The sequence below is a fragment of the Lepidochelys olivacea genome (assembly GCF_965140295.1).
Source record: "Lepidochelys olivacea isolate rLepOli2 genome assembly, chromosome: 1".
NCBI classification, from domain to species: Eukaryota; Metazoa; Chordata; order Testudines; family Cheloniidae; genus Lepidochelys; species Lepidochelys olivacea.
Window position 1 is genome coordinate 352,341,874 of NC_140411.1, and position 26,594 is coordinate 352,368,467.

General features: G+C 55.6%; 1 protein-coding gene across 3 annotated transcripts; it reads right to left on the reverse strand.

The window, feature by feature from the left end:
• Positions 1 to 717: 717 nt before the first annotated feature.
• On the reverse strand, positions 718 to 24,094 carry LOC311529558 (uncharacterized protein). Of its 3 annotated transcripts, XM_084645565.1 has the most exons (12): positions 23,783 to 24,094; positions 17,179 to 17,222; positions 15,392 to 15,455; positions 14,064 to 14,204; positions 8,342 to 8,440; positions 7,465 to 7,520; positions 6,813 to 6,953; positions 6,213 to 6,255; positions 5,512 to 5,592; positions 4,689 to 4,842; positions 3,836 to 3,906; positions 718 to 2,868 (listed from the first exon to the last, which is right to left on the reverse strand). In XM_084645565.1, exons 1-12 carry the CDS (start codon positions 23,831 to 23,833, stop codon positions 2,713 to 2,715), a joined length of 1,101 nt encoding a protein of 366 aa, XP_084501691.1. In that variant the 5' UTR covers positions 23,834 to 24,094; the 3' UTR covers positions 718 to 2,712. The 3 variants fall into 3 exon arrangements, with proteins under 3 accessions (XP_084501691.1, XP_084501692.1, XP_084501693.1); XM_084645566.1 differs by lacking the exon at positions 5,512 to 5,592; XM_084645567.1 differs by lacking the exons at positions 718 to 2,868; positions 3,836 to 3,906; positions 4,689 to 4,842; positions 5,512 to 5,592; positions 23,783 to 24,094 and adding an exon at positions 18,447 to 20,850 and having other exon boundaries at positions 6,126 to 6,953.
• Positions 24,095 to 26,594: the final 2,500 nt, after the last annotated feature.

The following is a 26,594-nucleotide window of genomic DNA, read 5'->3' on the forward strand; positions in this document are numbered from 1 at the left end:
TTCTGCACGCTGTGCTTGGAGTAAGAATAACCCTGGGTGCTAGCATGCTCATCATCTCCAGCTAGCCTCTTCTCGACAGTCAGCGTGAAATTGTCCAGGGGAACGGCGACACACCTAGAGAACTCAGGTTCTTCCCACTCCGCTGAAGAGCAGCCTGAATTCTGTGCCTTCGCAGGCTGCAAGGGGTTGGATTGTGTCTCTGGCTCCTACAATTCATTGTGTCCTCCCTTGTCTTCCTCCTGAGGGCATTCTGCACACAATATTTTAAAATTCTCCAGATTTTACTTGTCAAATAAACGTGAAGGCTCCACTATGGCATTGGGGAACTCAGGCCACTGGCTGCACAGAGGTGGGAGATCACCCCACCCCGGGACACAGACTCAACAGTGAGGCTGCACCCAACCCTGACAGCACAAGGACTGGGCCTGCCCCAGAAACACCCTAGGGCCCTGCCCCTCCACGCAAAGTGTAGGCTGGCTGGCTGGCTGAGCAAGGCAGGGTCTAAGTGTGGAGGGATCCAAATGTGGGTTCAGAGGGTTCTGGGTGGGGGTATCTCAGTGGGGGATCTGGATGCACAGGGGCTTGTTGGAGGGCTTCTCTGTGCAATGGTAATGGGACTCTGCAGGGGGGTCCAGGTGAAGGTGGTTGGGGCTCAGTGGGATGGGGGTCTAGGTGCAGGTGGAGTGGGGCTTAGCAGGGGGGTTCTGAGTGTGGGCAGTGAGGATTCAAGGGGGAGCAGTTCCCTGTACAGGGATCCATCTCCCTGCACCTGAGGAGCGATGGGTGCAGGAAGCAGGGGGAAAGAAGGGGGGTTTACAGAACTTCCTGCAGCCAGGGGAGAAATCTGGGGGTGGGTCTGACCTGGCCCTGGATGCTGTGCAGGGGAAGAGGAAGTCCTGTCCACCCCAGCCCAGCTGGGACTAGCAGCTGAGCCTGGCCCAGTCTTCCCCAGTCCCACCCTCTGGCCCACAGTGATTTAATTCTCTGCTGGCTGCGCTGGGCATCCACAACATACTGCTGGGGAGGGTCACGTGACCGCTCTTGTGGCTTCCCTTTGCTTTCCCATCAGAAAGTCAAATTTTTCTGCAGGGAAGCACAGAAATCTGTGGGGGGGACATAAATTCTGGGCATGTGCAGTGGTGCAGAATTGCCCCATGAGTAAACTTGTCTGCGCTACAGGTTCTAGGGGTTTGGGTGGAAATTAATGGAGGGGCTGGTTTGCTATGTGGGTCAGGCCTGACTCCTTCAAAGCCAGATGTGGCTGGAGAGTTCAGAGAGGTCACAGCTCCTCCATCACCAGCCCTGTGGACAGGCAGGGCAGCTGTCTTACGCTGCCCATACGAACCAGCAGCTGCTGTTCAGTGAGGCACAATTTCAGCCCTCGGGAGTCAACACCAACAGGGCCAGAGCTGAGACAGCCTTGGTCTGGCTTTTAACTAGCTGGGGGTGAGGGGGGTTAATGCTGATAAGTCTCAAGCCTGAGTGCACACAGGAGGGAGCAGGAGAACTTCTAGGGCCAGCTGTTTTCATTCTGGGGCATTAACCAAGAACCCCTTTACCCCCGCAGGAAAGGCTCCTGGCGTGGGTTTTGTTTTACCCAGTGGCAGGAAGGATGAGGAGTGGCTAAGCATCCGCCTTTGGGCCCTGGTGAGGCCCCAGAGGTGCTCTGCCATAAAAAGCAATGTGAGCACATTACACGTGGAGTGTTCAGAGGGAGCTGGGGCAGGTAATACAGGTGAAGCCAGCTTGGGAAGAAACCATCTTTTTATTCTCAGGAGATGGCAGCTGAGGGCCAAGCAAGGTCTACTGCCTCCTCTGGCCAGCCACAGTTAAGATTCAATTGCTACTAGTGAGGGGGATGCCCATATCCCTCATGGGAGCTCTCTGCACCCCAGTTATCTCCTTCCATGTTTGAATTAGTACAGATCCCGTGAGTTCCCAAGCTGTGAACACACACAGAGCTGGGTACAGTGCCTGGCACAGACAGGGACCTGCTCCAGGGCCGGGGTTCCTAAGCACCAGAATAAATCAATTCTGCAAGAGAAAGGAAGTCCCTGCTCCACAGAGCTTCTGCCCTAAATCCTATGGCCTTCTAGTAGTGATAGCCATGGTTCCTTCAAGCTCCGTTCCCTCTCATGGAGGCCTGCAGCAGCCCCAGGGTCCCCACTGGGGAGGGGAGGGGAGGCTGTCCCTCCCAGCCTTTTGCAGAAGCTACTTTGGAGATGACGGAAGGACAGCAGTGTATATGGGAGAGAATTTAAGTGAGGTCTTGGCCTCTTCTCCCTTGCAGCCCTTAACTGCCCTTAAGCAAACCATAGTTGGTCACACAACATTTGCTAATGATTTTGCTGCTTTGACTAACCAGGGGCCTCTCCAGCCTGGGTTGCTGGCCCCAGCCAGCTTGCTGCCAGACACAGGTGTGGCTTTAAGTCTATGTGGCTTTAAGTCTGTGTTTGCAAAGTCATTTCTCATAATTCAGAAGGGTGGTGCAATCAGTGCAGACCCTACTGCAGCCGGTGCCTGTTTTTCAGGAAGGCTGCACCACAAAGTCAGTGCAGGGCTGACTCCTTATTATCTAACCATTGCCTGGTGCAATGTCCAGGGGACCAGGCCCCAGTGAGGAGAGAAGTTGTGTAGTGCTCCTACGAAATGCACAGCAGCTGCTGCAGACTGGGAGCCCAGTGAACAGCAGAGACCAATGCAGGCACTCTCCTAGCACTCAACACCGAACGATTCTTCGTAGCAGGCTTTGAGGCCGGGGTAGTATCTCAAGGGGAGTGTCTCCCCCAGAGCCTCCTGGCGGAAGTTCTGCCGCAGCCAGCCGTAGACCAAACTGTGCAGGAGCCCTTGGAGGGACATGGTCAGGGCCTGCGAGAGAGGGAGAAGTGAGAGCAGCGCTTTCGTCAACACCTCCTGCGACTGCCATGTCTGCACAGCAGGGCCATTGCCCCCTGCTCTGCAGGCTCCCTGTCTGGGGAGAGACAGGCAGCTCCTCTCCGAACACGGAGTCGATGACAGAAAGTGGGAAGGCAGACAACTGCGTAACCAACTGACAGCGGGGAGATGGAAGTGGACGAGCCTCCCCCTGTCACGAGCAAGACTGACACGGCTCCCACGGGCAGGGTTAGCAAAAGACTTTCCAGCGGAAGCCAGGAGAAAAAGCTCTGCCCAGCTCGGGCAGACGGGAGAGGCAGCGCAGCTACCAGCCCTGCAGCAGGAAAGAGCAAAGGCGCTGAGCTGAGCTGGGCATGGAATCGCCCCCCGAGCCGGTGGCCTGTATTTCACGGGGCCATTTATTTACATTTTGGCAGCACCAGCAGAGCTTGTCTGACCCTTGGAGATGGTTTATTTCACGGACCGGTGCCTCCCCGCTCCGCCCACGCACTGCCTAGGGTAACACCGACAGACCCCGGTCGTCGGCGAGCAGGATCGAACCGGGGACCTCTGGAGCTTAGTGCATGAGCCTCTCCAGCATGAGCTAAAAGTCAACTGCCTGTTACCTACGGCGGTAGAACAGACCCATTTAACTCTCTGTAAGTGGTCTTGGTGCCACTAGATGGGACAGAACACCCCACCCAGAAGGTGTGTGGGTCACACTACCAGAGAAGAACCTGCCGTCTGCATGCAGTGTGACTTCCCTCCCTTTAGTCTGGCTGCTGATCACTCTGCAGTCCCAGTACTTGTCTGGGGGAAGCATACAGAGGTTCCCAGACAGGGCCCCATCATGCTAGGCCCTGTTCAGAACCAATCCAGAGACCGTCCTTCCCCTAACGAGCTCACCATCTGAGTAGCGGCAGCACCTGCCTGTCAGGCTGAAGAGACTTCCAATCCTTACCATGGCAACATGAAGTGCAAAGATGGAGGCGGGCTCGATGCTGGTGAAGGAGAGGATGCTGAGCAGGAAGGCTGTGGACAGAGAAAGGAAGGTGGCATCCTGGCTTTATCTTGCTCTTCCCTCTCGCCCACATTTCATCACTAGTTTCTCTTGCCATTTACTTCTGCACCTGCCTTTAGCGCTCCGCCCTCAGCGTGCAGCTGCCTTTGCCCCTGCTGGCCAGGCCCTAAGCCTCGTCTGATGCTTGTCCAGCCCCGTTCCCCGGAGGATGGGTCCCCACGTGCTTTACCGGCACTTCTGTACACACACAGCTTCACTGCCAACGGGCCGCCCCTTCCAAAGTGGGAGCCAGGCAGCCTGCAGTGGGGAGAGGAAACGCTGGCCTCCAAGGGCTCTTCTGAAAGAACCACACCCGCGGACGTGTGTGGGATTCAGCTGGTCTAGCAGGGGAGGAGGAGCCAAGCCAACCCAGAAGGAATCGGCGTTCTGTGCTTCTAGGGAAGCCAGAGACTTCAAACCTGATGCTTAAAGCACAAAACAACTCGGGCATGGAGGCCATACCTGTAGGCCAGATCCTCCTCCTCCTCCCTAGCCGGGCTCAGCCAGACCCAGGATCACTGCGGGCAGGGTTGCTATAGCCAGCCTGACTCCTGCCGCTCAGCCTGTCCCCAAACACACGTATCCGTCTCGGCACAGGGATCTCACGGGGGAGTGGAGAGAACACTGGGACCAAATGTTGGCCGGGAGGACGGTGGGGGAAGCTGTGTGGGCACTCGATTGCCGTGTGAAGGGATCATGGGGCACAAAGAAGAGAGGGCCTGTCACCACTCTTGCTCTAGTAGGAGCAACTCACCTGGGGTCCAGCAGATCAGGAAAACCAGCTGGAAGCAGCGAGAAATTTTGCAAACGCTTTGGATGTTCCTGCTGGCGAAGCCGTCGTTCTCCACGTTCATCAACCGCACCTCATTGTTCCTCCTGCACCAGAGCTTCACCCTGCAGTACAGGAACTGACAGAGACAGCGCCGTTCACCACGCCGCCCGCCCCCTCGCCGTTCACCACGCGCCCGCCCCCTCGCCGTTCACCACGCGCCCGCCCCCTCTCCGCCCGCCCCCTCGCCGTTCACCACGCGCCCGCCCCCTCGCCGTTCACCACGCGCCCGCCCCCTCGCCGTTCACCACGCGCCCGCCGCCCGCCCCCTCGCCGTTCACCACGCTGCCCGCCGCCCGCCCCCTCGCCGTTCACCACGCTGCCCGCCCCCTCGCCGCCCGCCCCCTCGCCGTTCACCACGCCGCCCGCCCCCTCGCCGTTCACCACGCCGCCCGCCGCCCGCCCCCTCGCCGTTCACCACGCCGCCCGCCGCCCGCCCCCTCGCCGTTCACCACGCGCCTGCCGCCCGCCCCCTCGCCGTTCACCACGCGCCCGCCCCCTCGCCGTTCACCACGCGCCCGCCCCCTCGCCGCCCGCCCCCTCGCCGTTCACCACGCGCCCGCCCCCTCGCCGTTCACCAGGCGCACGGCCCCGCCCTGCCGCCGTTCACCAGGCGCACAACCCCTCCGCCCTGCCGCCATTCAACCCGCGTGCTCCCCCTCGCTCCCCGCCCCCGCCCGGGGGCTCTGGGCTGTGAGCCCCCGGCCACTTGCTGCGACTCCAGGCCACAAGCAGCTCGTGCGCTCACGGTGCAGCAGCTCAGCACCAGCAGCAGGGACAGGAAGAAGATGATTTTCATCTCCAGGCCCGTGTCCTTCCTGCCCGTGTACTGGGAGACAAAGGAAAAGCGACTTGAGGTGGCTGCTTGGGGCAGGATGCTGCCCCCCCCCCCAGCAGCCCCTCCCCCGCCCAGGCCCCTTGTTTTACTGCTTGTGGCCGCGAGCCTGGCAGCGAGTGGTGGGGACTTGGCCCTGCCCGGCTCCAGGCTGCGCCAGGTGCTTTGCAGACACAAAGCAGGGTGCCAGTTGAGCCTCGGGGTGCAGCCCACCCTCTCGTATAGGAGCTGAAGTTTCAGTGCTTCACAGAGAACCCTGCTGGGGCATTAGCCCTGGCCCCTTCCGCCCTCCATCCTCCCTGGTCCCCAGCTGCCGTTCTGGACAGCCTCCCCGCTCCACCTTCCCGTTATTCCCAGGGGGCAGCAGGGGCAGGGGGATCATGGCGGGGCGGGCGGGAGGAGAAGCAATGTGTCCTGGCTACCCAGCAAGGACAGTCCCCGCCCCAGCCCCGGCAGGAGGGGAACAGCCATGAGCAATGGTGCACGAGGCTGGAAAGGGGAGACTGAAGGGCAGCTGCTGCCTGGGAGAGCATCTGAGCCAGGCTGAGGCTTTGGGGCGGCTGGGACGGCTCGGGGAAGGGGAGGTGGAGGAAGCGGAGGCCGGGGGCTCTCACCGTGGAGCAGGCGTCCTGCGCGCGGTGGATGAGGACCAGGCAGCTGAAAGAACATGGCGGTTGTCAGTGGCGCGGCTCCCAGCACCTCGTCTCGCACGTTCCCCTCGGCGAGGGGGAGCTCGCCCGCGTCGCAGCGGTGGAGGCCGTGTGCCAGGGCCGTGCCCCAGAGAGCGGGGCCTTGCTCAGCTCCTGGGCTCCGGGCACCTCTCGCCAGGGCAGGAGCCGATGCCGGCAGGAGCCGCTGGCTGGCCGAGTTCGGTGCCGGCAGATGGCGCAGCGGCCCCAGGGGCGTCGGGCACGCTGCACTGAGCCCTGCCGCTGGGCTCCACCCCACGGGGCTGCGGGGCGGGACTCAGGGAGCCCTGCATTCGCTGGCAGGGCAGGACTCGGGGCTAGCGTCACCCCCTTTGGCGCGGGATCGTTATCGACTGGGCCTGCGCGCTTCTGCACGGACCCGGGGCAACCATCCCGGCCCCAGAGAGCACGGCCTAGTTCCGAACACGAGGCAGCCGAAGGCCCTGTGGGGCCTTCCTGGGGGAGGCTCGGGCTGCTGGAGGGGAGAAGGGGCCGGCGGCTGCTGTGAACGGACCGAAGCGCTACCTGGAGCAGTACAGGCTGTAGGCCTCTCGGGAGCGGTTGGCCGTGTGGGGCATGCCGGGTTCGACGGCCATGGGAGCGACGTCTCTCACGGACGTGCCTCTCAGCAGCAGCTGGCCCAGGAACATGAGGGCGGGGAGCAGCCTTGCCAGAGACAAACGGGGAGGGGAACGGAAGAGCGTGAGAGCCTGGGCATGCTGCAGGGAGTCACCCCGTGCACTGGGAAGGCTGTGCCTGCCCCCAGGTTGCAAAGGTGACGGCACATCCCAGCTGGGACTCCCCACCCCGAGCCAGGGCAGCACCTCTGACCCCGCGGTAGCGATGGGGACCCGGAGGCCCAGGGAGCTGCAGTTACTAGTCAGACTGGGGCTGGGTTATGCTGGTTCCTTTTCCCAGGCCAGGCTGCATGGCCGTGGCAGAGCCAGGAGGGGAATGCAGGACTCTCTCGCCTGGAGCTGAAAGCCAGGACAGCCTGCTGCCTCCCTGGGGCCGGTGATGCTGGCCAGAACCAGACAGCGCGGGCAGGGGTCACGCAGGCTCTGCCCCGCCCGAGGTGGTCACCACTGAGGGGGCTTAGGGCAGTGAGGGGGCTTAGGGCGAGCAGCTTCGGACCAACCCAACCCCACAAGGCAAAGAAACCCAGAGGGGCACCTACCAGGCCAGGGCATAGGGCAGGCAGTGCTGCGCCCTCTCCACACACCTGCGTCTCTCCTGCGGCGAAGAAGAGCTGGGTCAGAAGGGGCTGCAGCCTCGCCACAGGGCTAGAGGCAGGTTCTGGGTACCGAAACTGGCGTGTTTAGCGCTGCACCAGGTCCAGGGACGCGGCCCAGTGTCCCATGGGGCTCAGGAGTGTGCAGCCCTCAACAGTGGCTTTCAAACCGCGTCGGAGGGGACCAGCGGGGATCCCAAAGGCTGCTGCTCTGTACTCGTGTGGGTGCGTCTCTGAACCACTCGCTCTCAGGCTGGCCGTTCTCAGAGCAGCCCGGGCTCCCATTGGCCCAGAGGGCTGGCCGGGTGCCATGCACGGGCATGTGGGCATCGCATTCACAATACACATGTGGTAAAATAGGGAACAGGCTGCCCCAGGCATCCTCTTGCCACCATTAGCGTCCCATTGATGCAACACCCACTACAAGCCAGGGCTCCAAGGTAACTCGCTGCCAGCTAGTGAACACGGAGACCTCCTCGCTGCTGATCCACCTGGCTGGGAACTTGTGGCCTATCCTGATCCCTTTCCTCCCCTGCCAAGGTGTGGGTGGGTGACCAGAGCGCCATCCCCCAATCTCCTCGGGCCAGGGCCAGGGGCTGGCAGGTCTGAGGGATGCTCACGGCATGGCCTGTTCCTGCCTGGATGCATGTGGTGTAACTCTCCCTCCTGTCCATCTCTCTGGCCCCCCTGTGGTGTCTGTCTGTCCTGAGGAGCTGCCACCAGCGGCTCCGTCTGGCCCCTGGCCTGGCTGTGCCCGGTGGGGGAGAAGGACCGCCTCTGGCATTCCAGCAGGAGTGGGGAGGAAGGCCTGGTCAGCCCCTACCTGCAGAGCTGTCATGTGCGTCACTCTCCAGCCACGGATGGTGCGGTTCACTTCGTAGGCATAGACAATGACCATCAGGAAGGAGATAGCGTAGAACATCTGGGCAAGAGAGAAGCTGAGGGTCACACCCAGCAACAATCCCACCTGCCGGCTTCTAGGGCGAGCCAGGCACCCCGCTGGGCCCTCATTCCCACTAGCCTGTCCTGCCTTCCCCAGGCCCAGGGTACTGCTGTCAGCGCGGCTCCCAGTAACCCCAGGGGATCTGAGCATGAACCAGTCTGGTAACGACACCTCCAGCGTTCCAGCGGGGGGGAGGAACCAGCACGTGGGCACGACCCTCGCGCCCCCTACCCCACCACATCCACCCCTGCAAAGGCTCCGGCCACTTACTGGGGCCTCCCTCGTGGCTTTCCAGCCATGCTGCACAGCAGGGCCTGATGGCGGCCATCTGGGCTGACACACAGGGGTTCGAACCGGGGCCACCCAGAGCTGAAAGCATGCGTCACCGCAGCCCGACCCAACCAGCCAGGCTCCAGAACTGGGCCCGTAGCAGATTCCCGTCCCGCGCGGCCCAGGCAAGACGCGGCCACGCGACGCTCTGACGAGCGGGTTACATGCACTCACAGTCGCGGAGCTGGATCGCGGCAGAGAACATTCCTCCAGTAGCCAACAAGCTGAGCCGCTCAGTGGTCCCTGGCTACTCTAATAACCCATGACCATGTACCCAAGGCGCGTGTCCCCCCACGCCCACAGATTAGCTAAGAGGATCCAGGTGGGCTCAGGCTTAGCATTCACAACTGGCTCAGGAAACACGGTTCTTCCCCCGGAGCTATGGGAGCAGTGGGGGCTGAGTGCTACCACCCCGGTGCAAAGGGCAGTCGCGCAGCCAGTGTCACGTGTCTGGACCGTAGTAACCCATATGCGCCTGTGTCTCCTGAAATCTTAATTGAGCAACTGGCTGAAACTGGCTTGGAAAAGACATGGTTGTAATGTTATTGACAGAATTTGTAACCATAGAGATCACTCTTGCAATCACTGTTATATATTTGCAGCAAATATTGTACAGAGGTTGTCGTGGGAGGTGTCTAAGACAAGGTTATGATTGGCTGGTTATAATTATGCTATGTGTATCATTTTTGTATTGAAGTTGTGAATATTGGCTCTATGCTGTCTGTATTTCAAACTTATGCTCTGCTTCTGGGTGACACCCCAGACAAGTTGGTGTCAGCTCTGCCTAGCCAGCTGGATGGCCCTGGCCCATTAAGGACCATCAACTATACAATTGACCCATTGAGAGAAGGCAGACTCGCCTTGGGACTCAGCCAGGTGTGCAGGGACCTGCCTATGGACAGAACTCTGAGGTTTTTCTATGCCATGTGCTGGATACTGTGCCCTTGGGACAAAGAAAGCAAAGACTACATGACAAGAGACTATAAAAGGCTGATGCCTCATTTCCATCTGGCCTTCAGTCCTACTTCATACCTCTGGAGGGACACTGCTAGAAACTGAAGCTCTGAACAAAAGACTGAAGGACCCCTCCCAGCTGGGGATGTTCTCCAGAGACTTGATTTGAACCTGCCGTTTATTCCATCACTGCAACATGCCTGAACCAAGAACTTGGTCATCACTTGAGTTTCCACAGCATGCATCCGATGAAGTGAGCTGTAGCTCACGAAAGCTCAGGCTCAAATGAATTGGTTGGTCTCTAAGGTGCCACAAGTACTCCTTTTCTTTTTGGTCATCACTCTATGCCATTGATTCCATTTCACCAATTCTAGCTCTCATCTCTATTTCTTTCTTTTTATGAATAAACCTTTAGATTCTAAAGGATTGGTAACAGCATGAGTTCCATCCGAGAGTGCTGAAGGAATTGGCGGCTGTGATTGCAGAGCCATTGGCCATTATCTTTGAAAACTCGTGGCGAACCGGGGAAGTCCCGGATGACTGGAAAAAGGCTAATGTAGTGCCAATCTTTAAAAAAGGGAAGAAGGAGGATCCTGGGAACTACAGGCCAGTCAGCCTCACCTCAGTCCCTGGAAAAATCATGGAGCAGGTCCTCAAAGAATCAATCCTGATGCACTGGCATGAGAGGAAAGTGATCAGGAACAGCCAGCATGGATTCACCAAGGGAAGGTCATGCCTGACTAATCTAATCGCCTTTTATGATGAGATTACTGGTTCTGTGGATGAAGGGAAAGCAGTGGATGTATTGTTTCTTGACTTTAGCAAAGCTTTTGACACGGTCTCCCACAGTATTCTTGTCAGCAAGTTAAGGAAGTATGGGCTGGATGAATGCACTACAAGGTGGGTAGAAAGCTGGCTAGATTGTCGGGCTCAACGGGTAGTGATCAATGGCTCCATATCTAGTTGGCAGCCGGTATCAAGTGGAGTGCCCCAAGGGTCGGTCCTGGGGCCGGTTTTGTTCAATATCTTCATAAATGATCTGGAGGATGGTGTGGATTGCACTCTCAGCAAATTTGCGGATGATACTAAACTGGGAGGAGTGGTAGATACGCTGGAGGGGAGGGATAGGATACAGAGGGACCTAGACAAATTGGAGGATTGGGCCAAAAGAAATCTGATGAGGTTCAATAAGGATAAGTGCAGGGTCCTGCACTTAGGACGGAAGAACCCAATGCACAGCTACAGACTAGGGACTGAATGGCTAGGCAGCAGTTCTGCGGAAAAGGACCTAGGGGTGACTGTGGACGAGAAGCTGGATATGAGTCAGCAGTGTGCCCTTGTTGCCAAGAAGGCCAATGGCATTTTGGGATGTATAAGTAGGGGCATAGCGAGCAGATCGAGGGACGTGATCGTTCCCCTCTATTCGACATTGGTCAGGCCTCATCTGGAGTACTGTGTCCAGTTTTGGGCCCCACACTTCAAGAAGGATGTGGATAAATTGGAGAGAGTCCAGCGAAGGGCAACAAAAATGATTAGGGGACTGGAACACATGAGTTATGAGGAGAGGCTGAGGGAGCTGGGATTGTTTAGCCTGCCGAAGAGAAGAATGAGGGGGGATTTGATAGCTGCTTTCAACTACCTGAAAGGGGGTTCCAAAGAGGATGGCTCTAGACTGTTCTCAATGGTAGCAGATGACAGAACGAGGAGTAATGGTCTCAAGTTGCAGTGGGGGAGGTTTAGATTGGATATTAGGAAAAACTTTTTCACTAAGAGGGTGGTGAAACACTGGAATGCGTTACCTAGGGAGGTGGTAGAATCTCCTTCCTTAGAGGTTTTTAAGGTCAGGCTTGACAAAGCCCTGGCTGGGATGATTTAACTGGGAATTGGTCCTGCTTTGAGCAGGGGGTTGGACTAGATGACCTTCTGGGGTCCCTTCCAACCCTGATATTCTATGATTCTATGATTTGTGGGTAAGATCTGACTCGTATATTGACCTGTGTCTGGGGCTTGGTCCTTTGGGATCGAGAGAACCCTTTTTCTTTTACTGGGGTATTGGTTGTTATAACGAGTCATCCCCATAACGAGTGGCCCTGGTGGTGAAACTGGAGCGTCTAAGGGAATTGCTTGTGTGACTTGTGGTTAGCCAGTGGGGTAAACCCAAAGTCTTCTCTGTTTGGCTGGTTTGGTTTGCCTTGGTGTGCAAAGGAATCCCAGCCTGGGGCTGTAACTGCCCTGCTTTAAGCAATTTGGCCTGAATTGGCACTCACAGTTGTGTTCCATCAGAGCCAGCATCGTTACGATGGTCACTTGGAGTCAAAACTGTCCGGAAGACCTTCAACCCAGGACCAGCAGAGCAGGCTGGCCCCTTTGAGAGCCAGGCCCAGCAGTTGCTATTACTGGAGCCGGCCTGTTAAGGCATTTTGGGTGGTTGTGGGTCCCAGGGGGATCCTGTGGCTGGCATGCCAGGGCTCCATAAAGAGCTGAATGGGACTCAAAGCCAAAGGCCCTGCAGGCAGGTGGAGTAGGAGAGAGCGATCAAGGGGCTGGACACGCCACACAGGAGGGGCTGTGGAAGAGGCCCAGGACTGGGGGTTAAGGAGCAGGAGGAAGCGGCTGGGGCAGCCTGAGGCCGGTAGGGGCTGGAGGCCCAGGGCTCAGGTGCCCCAGGCCAGTGTTGTCAACAAAGGCGGCAGGAAACCCCACGTCTACTGGCATCAACAGGGTAGGGCTCTGGAGACGTAAAGCCCAGGGAGGGAGCTAAGCTGTATCACCCTGGGACACCGGGTGAGCGCTCCACCTGGGGAGGGTGAAGGGCTGAGGTGTGTTTAGACTTGTCTTCCCACCCAGGAGGACTTCTTGTGTTGTCCAGATGGTCAAAAGCACCAAATCACCCCATCCACCAGGGGAGACTGCAGGCCATGGGCAAGAGAGGGGAAACGGAGGCAGTAATCTGCTCTCAAGCAGGTAAGAACCCGTTACAAAAGGGTAACGATAAATGGTTGTGTATCAAGGTGGCAAGTGGGTTCTACAGGGACTGCTGTTCTCTCATTTCACATCTACCCCAGTGAGCTGGGATGGTGAGTAAGCTGCGTGTTCATGAAAGCTGCAGCTGGTATTAAACAGGGAGGACTTGCAAGTCCCAGTGAGTACAGAGAAACCGCAACCAAGATTTGGGAGAGGGGTGAGACACGGGCAGTAAAGCACATGAGATTCTGCTGGGGAGTGAAAATGCCACAAATCTGCCTGGGCAACTTAACCCCAGACCCAGATCCCTGGAGAGAGAAATGGAGGAAGCAGCTCTGGCTGAAGGGTTTGTCCTAGGGCCGAACACTTCTCAGTGCGGGGGTGCTAACAGCCAGCGAATCCAACTGAAGCCACAGTGCGACGTGGCAGCAGAAACTGATGCATGTCTGGGCTGGGGAGCCTGAGGCCTCGCCTCCCAGAGAAGGGAGGGCTACACCCACCTGGAGGAGCGCTCCCAATGCTGAGCGCCATGTCGCCAGCAAGGGACATCAGCTGGAGGGAGTTCAGGGCAGAGAAGCAGAAACCGATGGAGGCAGGAGGGATGGACGCACGTGGGGAGATCAAAAGTGGAATTGGTTTTCTTTGGCCAAGCAATGACTGGGGACGAGGGGTGTAACCTGCAGGCAACTGAAGGGTGCAAAGTCCAAGGATACTTCAGTTCCAGGGTGCTCGACTTCAGGCACCAGGGGCCAAATTTCCAGAGCTGCCGAGCGCTCGGCGCCCACGGAAGTCAGTGGAGGGCGCAGGCGCGGCACCTTCTGAAAAGCCAGGCCCACAGCGGTGGAGTTGGGCTCTCCAGTTCAGGCCGGGCCCCAGGGTCCGAGCGGTTATTTAGTGCGATGTGAGCGTGGAGCGAGGTGTGATGGCAGGAACCCAGGGAGGGAAGGAGCAGGCTGAATATCAAGAATGGCTCCCTGGCAGCAAGAAGCATGAGGCTGCATCTCCTCAGGGCAGGGGCTGAATCTCCATCCTTGTGACCCCTAGCTGGGAACAATCCTGGACTGGCCCCTGAAAGAGGGACCTGTTAGGGCTCGAATATCCCCAGAGTCGAGGGCACAGCTCACCACACCACGTGCATAGGCAGCATGACACCCCCACCCACCCCAGGGCTCATCTGCGCGAACAGTCACAATCTGCAGCTATACCGGGGGGGGCGGTGGGGGTGGGGGTGGGGGGGTCGCAGCTTTCAGAGAAACAGCAGCAGCAGAGACTTTTGAGCCGGGCACAATCACCACCAGTCCCAGCCCACACGTCTGCCCTCGTGCAATCACACCTGCGCCCCGTCTGTGCTCACCATGGCCAGCATCAGGCCGTAGGGGCAGAACTCGTAAGCCAGGACAAAGAGTTGGGCTGGAAGGAGCTGGATGGCAGCCGTGATGATCAGCACCAAGGCAGCCAGGAAGTCTGCCAGGGAGAGCAGGAAGAGGGGGAGCAGCTGTGGGGGGCAACAAGGTTAGTTAGGGAAGATGCTACCAGCAGGGAGCAGCCCCCTTTTCCCTGGCCCCGTCTGGTACACGCCTGCCTCCCTCCCTCCCCCCCAGCACCCATTGGTCTCCTTTGTTCTGCATGGTGTGTGGCCCAGAGCAGCATGGACACGCTCCTCTGCCCTCTCCTGAAGGGGATGCCCTCCCGGCCTGAGAAGAGCGCTGGGGCACCCGGAGCCCAGAGATGGAGGCAGGGCCTGGAGGCGAGGGAGGAGGGCTCCTCTCCAGTCAGGGAGCAGGGTAAGAAAGGAGGCCCTTTGGGAACAGCGAGCTGCGCTTTGCTGCTGCATCCGGGCGCCCGTCCGACGGCGAGGGAGGCATGTCACCAGGAGGCTGCCCCACCGCACTCGGCCTCCGCCCTGCCTGCCCTCACCAGAGGCTCTGCGGCCTCTCTGCGGCCCACCCGTCCAATGTCTCCAACACAGAAGCGAGAGGAGGCTCCTCAAACATGGCTGCTCCTGCATGAGTCTCCCTCCGCACAGCTCAGCCCTGCCTCCTCCCAGGTCCCCACTGCCACTAGCATAGGTAACACTCTTCCTCACACCCCGTCTCCTCCCACTTCTCATGCTACCCCTGTGCCTGGAGGAACAGGCCAAGGAGAGCTGGCATGGATTAGGTGCTGCAGCCAAACCGTAATTCCCGCAACCAATGAGCACTCAAAGCAAACCAGGCTCTTGCTGGGCTGACCAAGCCATGGGGCAGGGTCAGCCTAGTGCAGCTGTTGCCCCCACTCCTCCTTTCCCCGACCCAAACGGACTGGGAGTGTGATGGGGCCATTACTGATCTCTCAAGACTGTCCTTAGAGGCAGCCACCTAACTGAGTCCCCTGCAGAGATACGTCAGACCAGCTTCTGCCTGGTGTCAGGGTGAACCCATGTAGCTGGGCAGCAGGGGCACTGCAAACCCCATGAATTACGGGGTTTTCCCATGACTCACAGCTGCTCCAGCTAAACACCAGGAAACACCGAATTAAAGAAATGGGTATTCCTGGGTTGGCCAGGGCTGTGGTGAACTGGCCACGGGATCGGGATGGACTAGTATGGGGCAGGATTAAAAACCCTTGGGCATGAAATGCCCCATGAGATCGCACACTCTCCACTTCTCTAAAAATCCAGGGCGTCTCGAGTCTGCAACAGACCTGGCTGTGGAAGCATCTCCTCCTGAGGGTGGATACAGCAAGGACTGAGCTGCTGCCGACGAGGCTGAAATGGAAACACAGGCAACGGTTAGTCTCGGTTGCACACGGCCAGCCGGGCATGGTATCCATCTAGTAGTCTGCACACAGCAAAGCTAACATCCCCTTTCACCTCTCCTTGAGCCTGGGCTCAGACACAGGGGAGGTCCCTGCTTTGCACCCAGTCTCCCAGCTGGGATATCTGAAGTGCAAGGCACTCGTGTGAGTTACCGGCGGCTGGTTTCCGAGCTGGGAACAGGATCGGAGTCCCGAACCCTCCTGCCTCCCAGCCGCAACGTCCCATCCTCTCTCCATCCTGGTCTCCCTGCAGGGCTGGAGTCCAGCTGCCAGGGCTCCCTGCTGCAGTGGGGCTCACGTTGGTTCCTCGACTGCACAGAGAAGAGCCACAGGACAGTGGGGATTGGAAAGGAGCTGGCGTGTGGCAACGGAAAAGCACTGAGGGGATGGCTTCCTGCTGCCTCCTGTAGTGGATTCATGCCCCAGCAGCCTGGACACAAGCCCTCTGGCGAGTTGGAGACGGTTGTTAAATTTAGAAGCCCTTTTGGAACCGGTTGTCCCACGAGGGACAGGACAACTGGTTCTAAAAGGGCTTCTAAATTTAACGATGGGCCAAAAGTGGCACCTTAGGCGCCGACTCCGTGGGGGCTCTGAGGCTGTTCGCGCGGGAAGCCTGGCAGGGGCTGAGAAGCAGGCGGTGGCTTCCCGCTCAGGCCCAGGGAGGCGGAGGTGAGCTGGGGCGGGGAGCGGTTCCCCTGCATGTCCCCCCCCCACCCCTGGGTTACCTGCTGCGGTGCGGCCAGAGCACCCACGGAGTCAGTGCTTAAGGTGCCACTTTTGATGTGATCAGTGGGGGAGCGGCCACTGCCCCTGCTCCCCCCCAGCTATGCTCCTCCACCCCTAGGAGCCAGAGGGACTTGCCAGATGCTTCCTGGGAGCTGCCCCAGGTAAGCACCACTGGGACTCCCCACCTCGCCCCCCGGCAGGTAGCTCTGGCTCTTAGTGGCCACTACGGTGGCCCACGAGACCCTCCTGCCTGGTTCTGGGGGCAGTCAGAGGACAGGGCTGGATGGGGCAGGGGTCCCAGGAGGTGGGGGTCAAGGAATGTGGGGGGTTGGATGGGGAAGGAGTCCCGGGGGGCAGGGGCAGGCCACGACCCCCTCGTGGGGTGAGGAGGGAACTGGTTGTTAAGATTTTGGCAGCTCATCACTGCGTAGACAGCTCACTTACCGGAGAGAGGGGCCCTGGGATGTTAGGGGACGTGGTGGTCTCCAGAAGGAAAGGTGGATTCCACAGTCCCCTCCCGCTGTGGACAAGACTGGACAGGATGAAGGGCAAAACCCTGGGGCTGGGGATAATGCATCCCCAGTGACCTTTGCAAGCTGGATGCAAGAGCACCCAGAGTCTGCCCTGGTGGTACCCTGTGGTCAGACCCCGGAGGTATCACTCTGGCCTGGGACCTACACTGGCACTGCCTGGCTACCTGAGAGCACCCCCAGAACCTGGCTCTGTCCTGCATGTGTCCCTAGCGTAGGGATAAGCGCAGAGGCCTTGATGATGCAGATATCAGACATTTTACGTTGTCCTCCTACAGAAGGGGGGCAGCAGCCAGCATGGGGGCTACCAGGGGAAAGTGCTTGGCAACTGGCCATGAGCAAAGCACATCCACATTGGCCCCTGCCTATCCTGACCCCCAGCAGGTCTTGGGACAGATCTCAGGTAACTGGACCCACCTCAGAGATAAGGCCGCCAGGTAGACGCAAGTCAGCACAAAGATCTAAAAGGAGAAAGGGAGATGACGAAGGGTTAATCAGGAGTCCCGTGGTCTTGATTCAATTCCTCCCCAGTGCAAGTGGAGGCTCTGCCCCCCACTGCTCAGTGGGGGCCCTGCCTGCGCCTGGCAACAGCGCATCGTGGCCCCTGCCCGCCCTCGACCCTCCCTGGCAGGCCACCAGCAGGGAACTTGCTCCAGCTGAGCCAGCTGTTTGTCAGTGGAACAGAGCAAGACCCTGAACCCTGGGCAGGCTCCATTCAGCTCGGCAGTGTAAACAGCCAGAGACAGGGAACGGGGAGGGGGGGCGGAGGAAGGGGCTCTAACTTCCATCAGGGACACACTCGAAATTAGGCAGGAAAGACCTTGGTTTAACATCGCAGGCAGGGAGCAGCGCGTGTTACAAGCTGCGTGCAAAGAGCCCATGCTAGGGCATGCGTTGCTGCGGGCAAGGACGCTCCCCAGCTGGCTTGCAATGCTGCCCTGGAGCAGGCTAAAGGTGTCTGACGGAAAATGGGTTTTCAGACAGAATTAAAAAAATGATTCTGGTTGGGTGGGTAGAATCAATTTTTTTCCCCAATAAAGCCTTGAGTTCTTGGCATAAAAATAAACCTGATGGTTTGGGGGGGAGGGGGGGTAGAGGGGAAAGAACTGGTTTTGTTTGAGGGTTTGTTTTGTTTTACACTGATAATGGCTTAGAAAACAAGGGTTTTGTAGGGTTGATTTTTTAAATCTGGATCTCACATAAGGCATCATTTGGTATTTTTCAGCCAGCTCCAGGAGCTGTTTGAGAGAAATCTGGAGACTTCTCCCAGACTCTCCTTGGACACAGCACGAGAAGGACTAGATAGTAGTGGTGCCTGATGCTCTGCCATCACCAGCAGGCCTGGGAAAACCGATCTGATGGTCGTAACGACGCTGCCTCTGGAGGGACACGATGGAGAGCATCGATTCAGGACAAAGTGCTTAGAGCAGGGCAGTCACAGCCCCAGGCTGTGGTCTCTTCACTTCTAAGGCAAACCAAACCAGCCAGAGGACTTCGGTTTTTACCCCACTGGCTACCCATATGTCACACAAGCAATTCCCTTAGACGCTCCAGGTTCCCAGTATTCCCACCAGGATAGGGGACGAATGGCTATGAAAACCAATACCCCAGTAAAAGAAAAAAGGTTCCCTCGATCCCAAAGGACCAAGTCCCAGACCCAGGTCAATATACAAGTCAGATCTTACCTACAAATCACGCTCTTGCCAACCCTTCAGAATATAAATAAACCTTTAGATTTTAGAAAAGAAAAAGATACAGACGAGAGCTAGAATTGGTGAAATGGAATCAATGACATACAGTGTATGTATCAATGTATCATGTATCAATGACATACAGTGATGGCAAAGTTCTTGGTTCAGGCTTGTAGCACTGATGGAATAAACAGCAGGTTCAAATCAAGTCTCTGGTTGATCCCATCCCATCCACAGCTGGGATGGGCCATTCAGTCCTTGGTTCAGAGCTTCAGTTTGTAGCAAGGTTCCTCCAGAAGTAAGAAGCAGGACTGAAGACAAAATGGAGGGCTTTCCAGGGCCTTTTATACCCTCTGCCATGTGGCTTGTGCTTCCTTTTCTCAAATACAAGCTGCCCAGCCATGGCTTGAAAGCCTTAGAGTTCTGTCCATAGGCAGGTCCCTGCGTTCCTTGCCGAGTCCCAAGGTGTACCTGCCTTCTCTCAGTGGGTCAGTTGTGTAGCTGATGGTCCTTAACGGGCCAACCAGCAGGCTAGGCAGAGCTGCCTCCAACTCGTCTGGGGTGTCACCCAGAAGCAGAGCACAACTTTGAAATACAGACAGTATAGAGCCAAGACTTTAAATACAAAAATGATACATGCATACAGATAGCATAATCCTAACCTTACTTGACCTCCTTTGTACAAGATTTGATGCCACTACAGGATCTTGGTCGCAATAATGGTCTATATGGTCACAGTTCACCTCAATAACGTCACACCCCCCCAATGCAAAATTGATGCAGGAACAGATGACAAACATTGCTGACGGCATCCCAAGAGCTCCCCATCCTGGGTTCTGTCTCACTACAGCAAGTATTGGTGTATAACGGAAATGGTTTATCAAAGTCATGTTCAATAACGTGATTGAATCTCTTTACATACTCAAGGTAAAACTTGGTTAGAACAATAGTGGATTGGATCTGCTCTTGCAGCAGGGTTCCTGTATGTCTCTTGCCAAGAGCTAAAGAACTACTTTATCCATACAAGCTCTGGTAAATATTTGGAACACAATTAATATCAAGTTAATGTAGATATTAATGTTGTTCATAGTATAGGAATCTTGGTATTTAGCCGTGAAAGCAATATGGCTGTGTGCCTCAGTTTCCCTTTTTATACAGCACTTCAGGTCTGGAATGTCTTTCTTCCTGTGAAAAGTTCCAAGACTGGTTACAGGCACTAACTGTGAATCATCTAGGAGTCTGGTGGCACCTTAAAGACTAACAGATTTATTTGAGCATAAGCTTTCGTGGGTAAAAACCCCACTTCTTCAGATGCATCCCAGCTGTGGATGTCCTCCAGAGACTTGATTTGAACCTGCTGTTTATTCCATCAGTGCTACAAGTGGTAATGGGGGTGAACTGTTGCTTAAAGAAGCCCCTAGGGAAAGGAATCCTCATGGCGTCTGTGCAAGCAGTTTACTGCAACTGAAGGGTGTGGAAGTGATTTAATCAAGGAAGTTTCAGTTCCTAACAGCCGGACATTTTCTGTGGTGAATGGATCCACTGACTGTCCTCTTGAAAGATCCAGTGAGGATAGTTTCCAAAAGGTCTGTGCTTCAGGGTCTGAGGACAGGTTTGGTTCCTGGTGTTTCCGAGCAGAACTGGGTTCGGGCTGAATGCTTGAGGGTGCAGGGAAGAGCAAGCAAACTCTCACCCTCACACTTTGGATTTGTGCCATATCTCTGTAAGACAGAGTCCAGCCTTGGAATTGGTAGCAGTTAAGGATCTGGTAAACAGGCTGCTGTCTCTGTTGATAAAAATTACCTGACTGACAGGGAGAAGAAAGACTTGCTCACGAAAGCTTATGCTCAAATAAATTTGTTAGTCTCCAAGGTGTCATAAGTCCTCCTGTTCTTTTTGCAGATACAGACTAACACGGCTGCTACTCTGAAACTTGCTCATTGCTGTTCGCACAGAGAGCACACCCAATCAGCCAGTGAATTCTGTTAAGCAAGAGAAATAAGGGTTTGATCCTTCATGACAAGGAGGAAAGAGAGACCTTAATTTTGCAAAGGGAAGCAACAGGCTAACCCTAAAATGCCAAATCCCCAATGGTATCTGCATCACAAGGTCTTTTAACATAAAGTGTGTTCTTATGTATCACTCTTAAGGGGTTTTCCAAAAGATTAGGCACATTGTACATTTTTACAATTCTTGGTATTAGCAACACATTCGTTACAAAAATCACCATTAGCAACAACAACAAATTCATTGCGAGTGTCCATTTACAATCATTTTTGTCATGCCACACCTCTGGCTTAATAGAATCATAGAATCATAGAATATCAGGGTTGGAAGGGACCCCAGAAGGTCATCTAGTCCAACCCCCTGCTCGAAGCAGGACCAATTCCCAGTTAAATCATCCCAGCCAGGGCTTTGTCAAGCCTGACCTTAAAAACCTCTAAGGAAGGAGATTCTACCACCTCCCTAGGTAACGCATTCCAGTGTTTCACCACCCTCTTAGTGAAAAAGTTTTTCCTAATATCCAATCTAAACCTCCCCCACTGCAACTTGAGACCATTACTCCTCGTTCTGTCATCTGCTACCATTGAGAACAGTCTAGAGCCATCCTCTTTGGAACCCCCTTTCAGGTAGTTGAAAGCAGCTATCAAATCCCCCCTCATTCTTCTCTTCTGCAGACTAAACAATCCCAGCTCCCTCAGCCTCTCCTCATAACTCATGTGTTCTAGACCCCTAATCATTTTTGTTGCCCTTCGCTGGACTCTCTCCAATTTATCCACATCCTTCTTGTAGTGTGGGGCCCAAAACTGGACACAGTACTCCAGATGAGGCCTCACCAATGTCGAATAGAGGGGAACGATCACGTCCCTCGATCTGCTCGCTATGCCCCTACTTATACATCCCAAAATGCCATTGGCCTTCTTGGCAACAAGGGCACACTGCTGACTCATATCCAGCTTCTCGTCCACTGTCACCCCTAGGTCCTTTTCCGCAGAACTGCTGCCTAGCCATTCGGTCCCTAGTCTGTAGCGGTGCATTGGATTCTTCCATCCTAAGTGCAGGACCCTGCACTTATCCTTATTGAACCTCATCAGATTCCTTTTGGCCCAATCTTCCAATTGGTCTAGGTCCTTCTGTATCCTATCCCTCCCCTCCAGCGTATCTACCACTCCTCCCAGTTTAGTATCATCCGCAAATTTGCTGAGAGTGCAATCCACACCATCCTCCAGATCATTTATGAAGATATTGAACAAAACCGGCCCCAGGACCGACCCTTGGGGCACTCCACTTGATACCTGCTGCCAACTAGACATGGAGCCATTGATCACTACCCGTTGAGCCCGACAATCTAGCCAGCTTTCTACCCACCTTATAGTGCATTCATCCAGCCCATACTTCCTTAACTTGCTGACAAGAATACTGTGGGAGAACGTGTCAAAAGCTTTGCTAAAGTCAAGAAACAATACATCCACTGCTTTCCCTTCATCCACAGAACCAGTAATCTCATCATAAAAGGCGATTAGATTAGTCAGGCATGACCTTCCCTTGGTGAATCCATGCTGACTGTTCCTGATCACTTTCCTCTCATGTAAGTGCTTCAGGACTGATTCTTTGAGGACCTGCTCCATGATTTTTCCGGGGACTGAAGTGAGGCTGACTGGCCTGTAGTTCCCAGGATCTTCCTTCTTCCCTTTTTTAAAGATGGGCACTACATTAGCCTTTTTCCAGTCATCCGGGACTTCCCCCGTTCGCCACGAGTTTTCAAAGATAATGGCCAATGGCTCTGCAGTCACAGCCGCCAGTTCCTTTAGCACTCTCGGATGCAACCTTAGAGTTCTGTCCATAGGCAGGACCCTGCCCGTCTTGCTGAGTCACAAGGAATATCTGCCGTCTCTCAATGGGTCAATTGTATAGTTGATGGTCCTTAATGGGCCATCCAGCAGGCTAGGCAGTGCTGATGCCAAGTTGTCTGGGGCATCACCCAGAAACATAGCCCAAGTTTGAACTACAGACAGTATAGAGCCAATACTTATAACTTTAAATACAAAAATGATACATGCATACAGATAGCATAATCATAAGCAGCAAATCATACCCTCCTCATAGACACCTTACTTGACCACCTTTGTACAAGATTTGGTGCCACTATAGGATCTTGGTTGCAACAATGGCCTATACGGTCACAGTTCGTGTCAATAATGTTACAACAATCCTGGTGCATGCTAGTGTCCCAGCAAAGGGACATTCCAAACGAAGCAGGATAAAGGGCCAGAATAGAGAACAATCCTGCCCTGGCCTCTGGAGCTTGGAAAGAGAAGGTCTTAACCCTCTGCAATCAGTGTGTGTACATGAAGAGGAGTAGGTGGTGGGTGGTGACTTGGCTCTGGTACCCTGTCCTACCAGTATTCTGGGTGGGGTTTCCCCAGCTTCTGCCGGGCTAGCTCAGGAAAACAGGACAAAGAGGTTTCCAGGGTGAAAGAAGGGAGCAAAAGTTGCTTGATTCCACCTTCAGCGTCTCTGGGAGACTAGCAAGAACTCCTTGTCTGGAGTTTGCTCCCCCTCATTCCCAGACCGGGGTGCAGCCCCCCTCCCCTGCTAACAGACATGGCTGATTGCTGTAAGACAAGAAGCAGCCCCGCTTTAGCCTCAGCCCATGTGGAATTCATGGGATGCTCTCCTGCCAGCATCGCTGAATCATGCAAAATCCTTTCCCTCTGCCTTGTGTGGGTCACAGCAGCCTGGGAATGAGGAGTTCCCGAGAGCAGCTTTTTGCTACATCGCGTCTCTGAAATGCTGCGTCTGGCACGGTGTGGCCCACAGAACAGTGCAGCCTTCCCCCAATTATAGACGGAGAGAAAATGAGCCGTGAAGGGACAGATGGGGTTGAATGACTCAGACAGAGACAACTAAAGCTCCTGGAGAGACAGGCCATCCTACAACCCCTTTGGAGGATAGAGAGACTGAATCCTGGTAAGGAAGAGCAAGACTGACAGGCACAAAGCAGAAGCTACAGCCTCTGAGAAATGCAGCTCAGTTCCAGAGAGAAAACACAATCCATCATCTTCCACACAGCAGGAACAGGAGCCCTACAGCAGGAACTTTGCAGCCGGGAAATACATCAGATCCACCTCCCTGCAGGCTGTCAGTTCTCAGGAGTGTCCCCTGAGCCCATCTACACTGGGCATACTGTTCAGTGCATGGGGAGGTGACCTGCTGGCTTCCACTGAGCTGGTGAGTGGGGCAACATGGGCTCTGACGGGCACCTTTGCAGAGCCCATGTCATTTTGCTGGGGTCTCTACAGCCCTGGTTTGTGCGTGTAGGTTGGTACCTTGTCGTTGGACAGCGCTTCTGCGCCGTCCCCTCGGCTCGCTGCCTCCATGCCGACTGTAGCCTCTTCTGTTGATTCCAGAGCAAAAAGCCTCCCAGCTCCTCCTCCTGGCTGGGCTCCTGCAGGCGGTGGTAGCTCTCAGCACTGAGGGGCTTTTCTCCCTCGCAGGTTGCTGTTGACTCAACTGCTGCTGTAACCTTTGCTTGTTTGGTTTGTTCCACACCCCTGTCACGGGGAGGGGGTAGTGCCTGGAGAGTGCGGCTGGAGTAACCTGCCCAGCCAGCCTTCCACTGTCCCACAAAGGGGCAGAGGCAGAAGCCTTCCCTTGATGCCCAGTGGCCTCCCAGAGCAACCCGGAGCCACCATGGCTGGATCAAGGTGGGGATTAGGTACCAGGCCCAAGCCGCTGAGTCCTCAGGGATTGCAAGAGGGGACAAGTCACATCTCTCCATGCATGTCGCAGCACCCCGGACTCCCACCCACATCCCCTCTACATCACCCAGGGAGGGGGCGGGGGCTGAGATAACTCACAAGCTCAGGGGCCAGAGAGGAACATTGCCAATCCCCCCCCCCTCAAAACAACAACCCTAAGACTGTGTAAAAGGTGCAAAATTCAACACTAGCCACCCCTCCCCCACTTCCTTTCACTCACACCTTCCCCAGTTCCCGAGGACGCACTGCACAGCCGCTCAGCCCACTGTGTGGGTGCAAGTCTGACAACACCTCTCACAACCGCTCTGAATTTAACCCCTTGTTTCAGTGCCACTCAGCTTGCCCTGCTCTTGTGGCTCAGGCTGGGGTTCGTCGCAGGGCTGGTGACAACACGTCACATACAGCGCTTTACAGCCGGCGCCCCACTTCCCCGTCGTGGGTGAACATGATCTCCACGCTACAGCAGGGCGGACGAAGGCCAGAGCGAGGAAGGGAGTCTCAGCTCCCGGCCCCGAGGCACAGGACACCAGGCTGCCTCCAGAGAGGGTTTCACGGGCTCCTCCTGGGCGTGGCCACAGCTGTGAACAGGAACAGCGTGTGCAGGCTGAGTGGGGCTCTGTGCTGTCAGGGCATGAGTGAATACAGCCCAGGTTTTTCCAAAACAGCTTTTTGTTGCCAGCAGAATCAGTCTGAACATGACCGAAATTGGACCAGTTGGAGGAGGGCAGCTGCGAGAAGAGGCCTTCGAGGAGAGGACGGAGGCCAGGCAGCTAGCGGACGTTACGAACGCAGGAAAGGCAAGTCTGGCCGTGTTGGCCGGGAACATGCAGAAGGAAATTCACATGATAATGCAAAGGAACAGACTGCATGTTTAATGAGGCCCATGTTTCACAACAGTTGGCACGTGACTTCATACACACACACAAACCCTTCAATAAAAACATCCCCAAAGCTGCATGGCGAAGGGTGTCTGTGCACAGCCCCACCCAGATGCAGCGCTCTCCAAGTGGGAGGAGGGCAGAGACTTATGCTGAGTCACTTACTGGCCCAAACACAGGATTGGGAGCCAGGAACACCCAAGAACCTGATCTCTTCTGATACCACCTCCCTTTGCAGATTTGGGCAGGTCCCAAGCTCTCTGCCTCAAATCTCCCCCGGTTGGGAGATGGAATAATCCTTCTCTTCTGGGCAGTGCTTTAAGGGATGCAAAGCACCACACTGCAGAAAGGGGGAAGCTAGTGGGATCATTATTGAAGTTTGAAAGCCCCCTTCTGCCTCATGGCAGTCTGTGCTAACTCCTCATCACTTCCGTCAACCTGGCTGAGGAGCCCCACAGGGCTTCCAGAGCAGCGACACGGCTACATGGAATGGTTCGGGCTCAGAGCCTGTCTGTTCACCGGCGGCCACGTTCTCAGTACAAAACTCCCTTGCCGTGCTGCTGACCCCAGGAAAGGGACGTTGGGGGGGGGGGGCAGCTGGATTATGTATATTTGAGAGGGGAACGAATGAAATCTGACAGAGCATTTCCAGCAGCAGGGCAGGGCTTTCCCCACTTCCAGGTGACCTGTTGCTTCTCAGACATAGCGGAGTAGTGGCAGCTCCATTGAGTCCACACAGCAAGTCCATGAAGAAAGATACCATTTCACCCAGCAATAAGATGATGAAGTCAGGACCAGCACTGAAGGCAGAAGACTCAATCTACTCAGCTCTGCTACGTCCTTTTGCTTATGTATTAACACCTGGCCTCACTGCACCGGACTGTCTTTTAACACCCTATAGAACACCAACTTCTCACACACCCTCATGCTCAGTACACTGCAGCTCACACTGTCAGACATACTTCGATTTTTAAGTCAAAATAAGACAAGATTGAAGAAAATCAGTTACAGAGTGTTAAAGTTATGAACATTTCAAGTCAAGTAAGTTGACACTTCTGGGTTTAAATCAATTCAAACTTGGAGTGGTTTGCACCGCTGCAGAGCCAGGAAGCATTTTAGCTTTGATTCTGTCTGATCTGTAAGCGCTGGCAGCTTGCTCTTGTGATTCTGAGAGCAGCCCTTGTTCCACGGCAGATTAGAGCATGCACAGCTGAATAGCAGGGGCCAGCACCCAGGCCCAGTGCTGAGGGGCCAGGAGTACTAGTCACCAAAGCTTAGAATTGTAGGACTGGAAGGGACCTCAATAGGTCTTCTAGTCCAGTGCCCTGCACTCAAGGCAGGACTAAGTATTATCTAGATCAGTGGTTCTGAAACTTTTGTACTGGTGACCCTTTCATATAGCAAGCCTCTGAGTGATCCCCTTATAAATTAAAAACACCTTTTTATATATTTAACACCATTATAAATGCTGAGGCAAAGTGGGGTTTAGGGCAGAGGCTCAC

What these genes read in the sequence shown, in the direction of transcription:
- LOC311529558 (XM_084645565.1), bottom strand. Translation starts at nt 23,833, where the DNA reads ATGGAGGCAGCGAGCCGAGGGGACGGCGCAGAAGCGCTGTCCAACGAC. An exon ending in AAGCGCTGTCCAACGACAAG is followed by an intron (nt 17,223 to 23,782) that starts GTACCAACCTAC and finishes TTCTCCTTTTAG; the next exon opens with ATCTTTGTGCTGACTTGCGT. An exon ending in CTGCCCTATGCCCTGGCCTG is followed by an intron (nt 6,954 to 7,464) that starts GTAGGTGCCCCT and finishes GTCTCTGGCAAG; the next exon opens with GCTGCTCCCCGCCCTCATGT.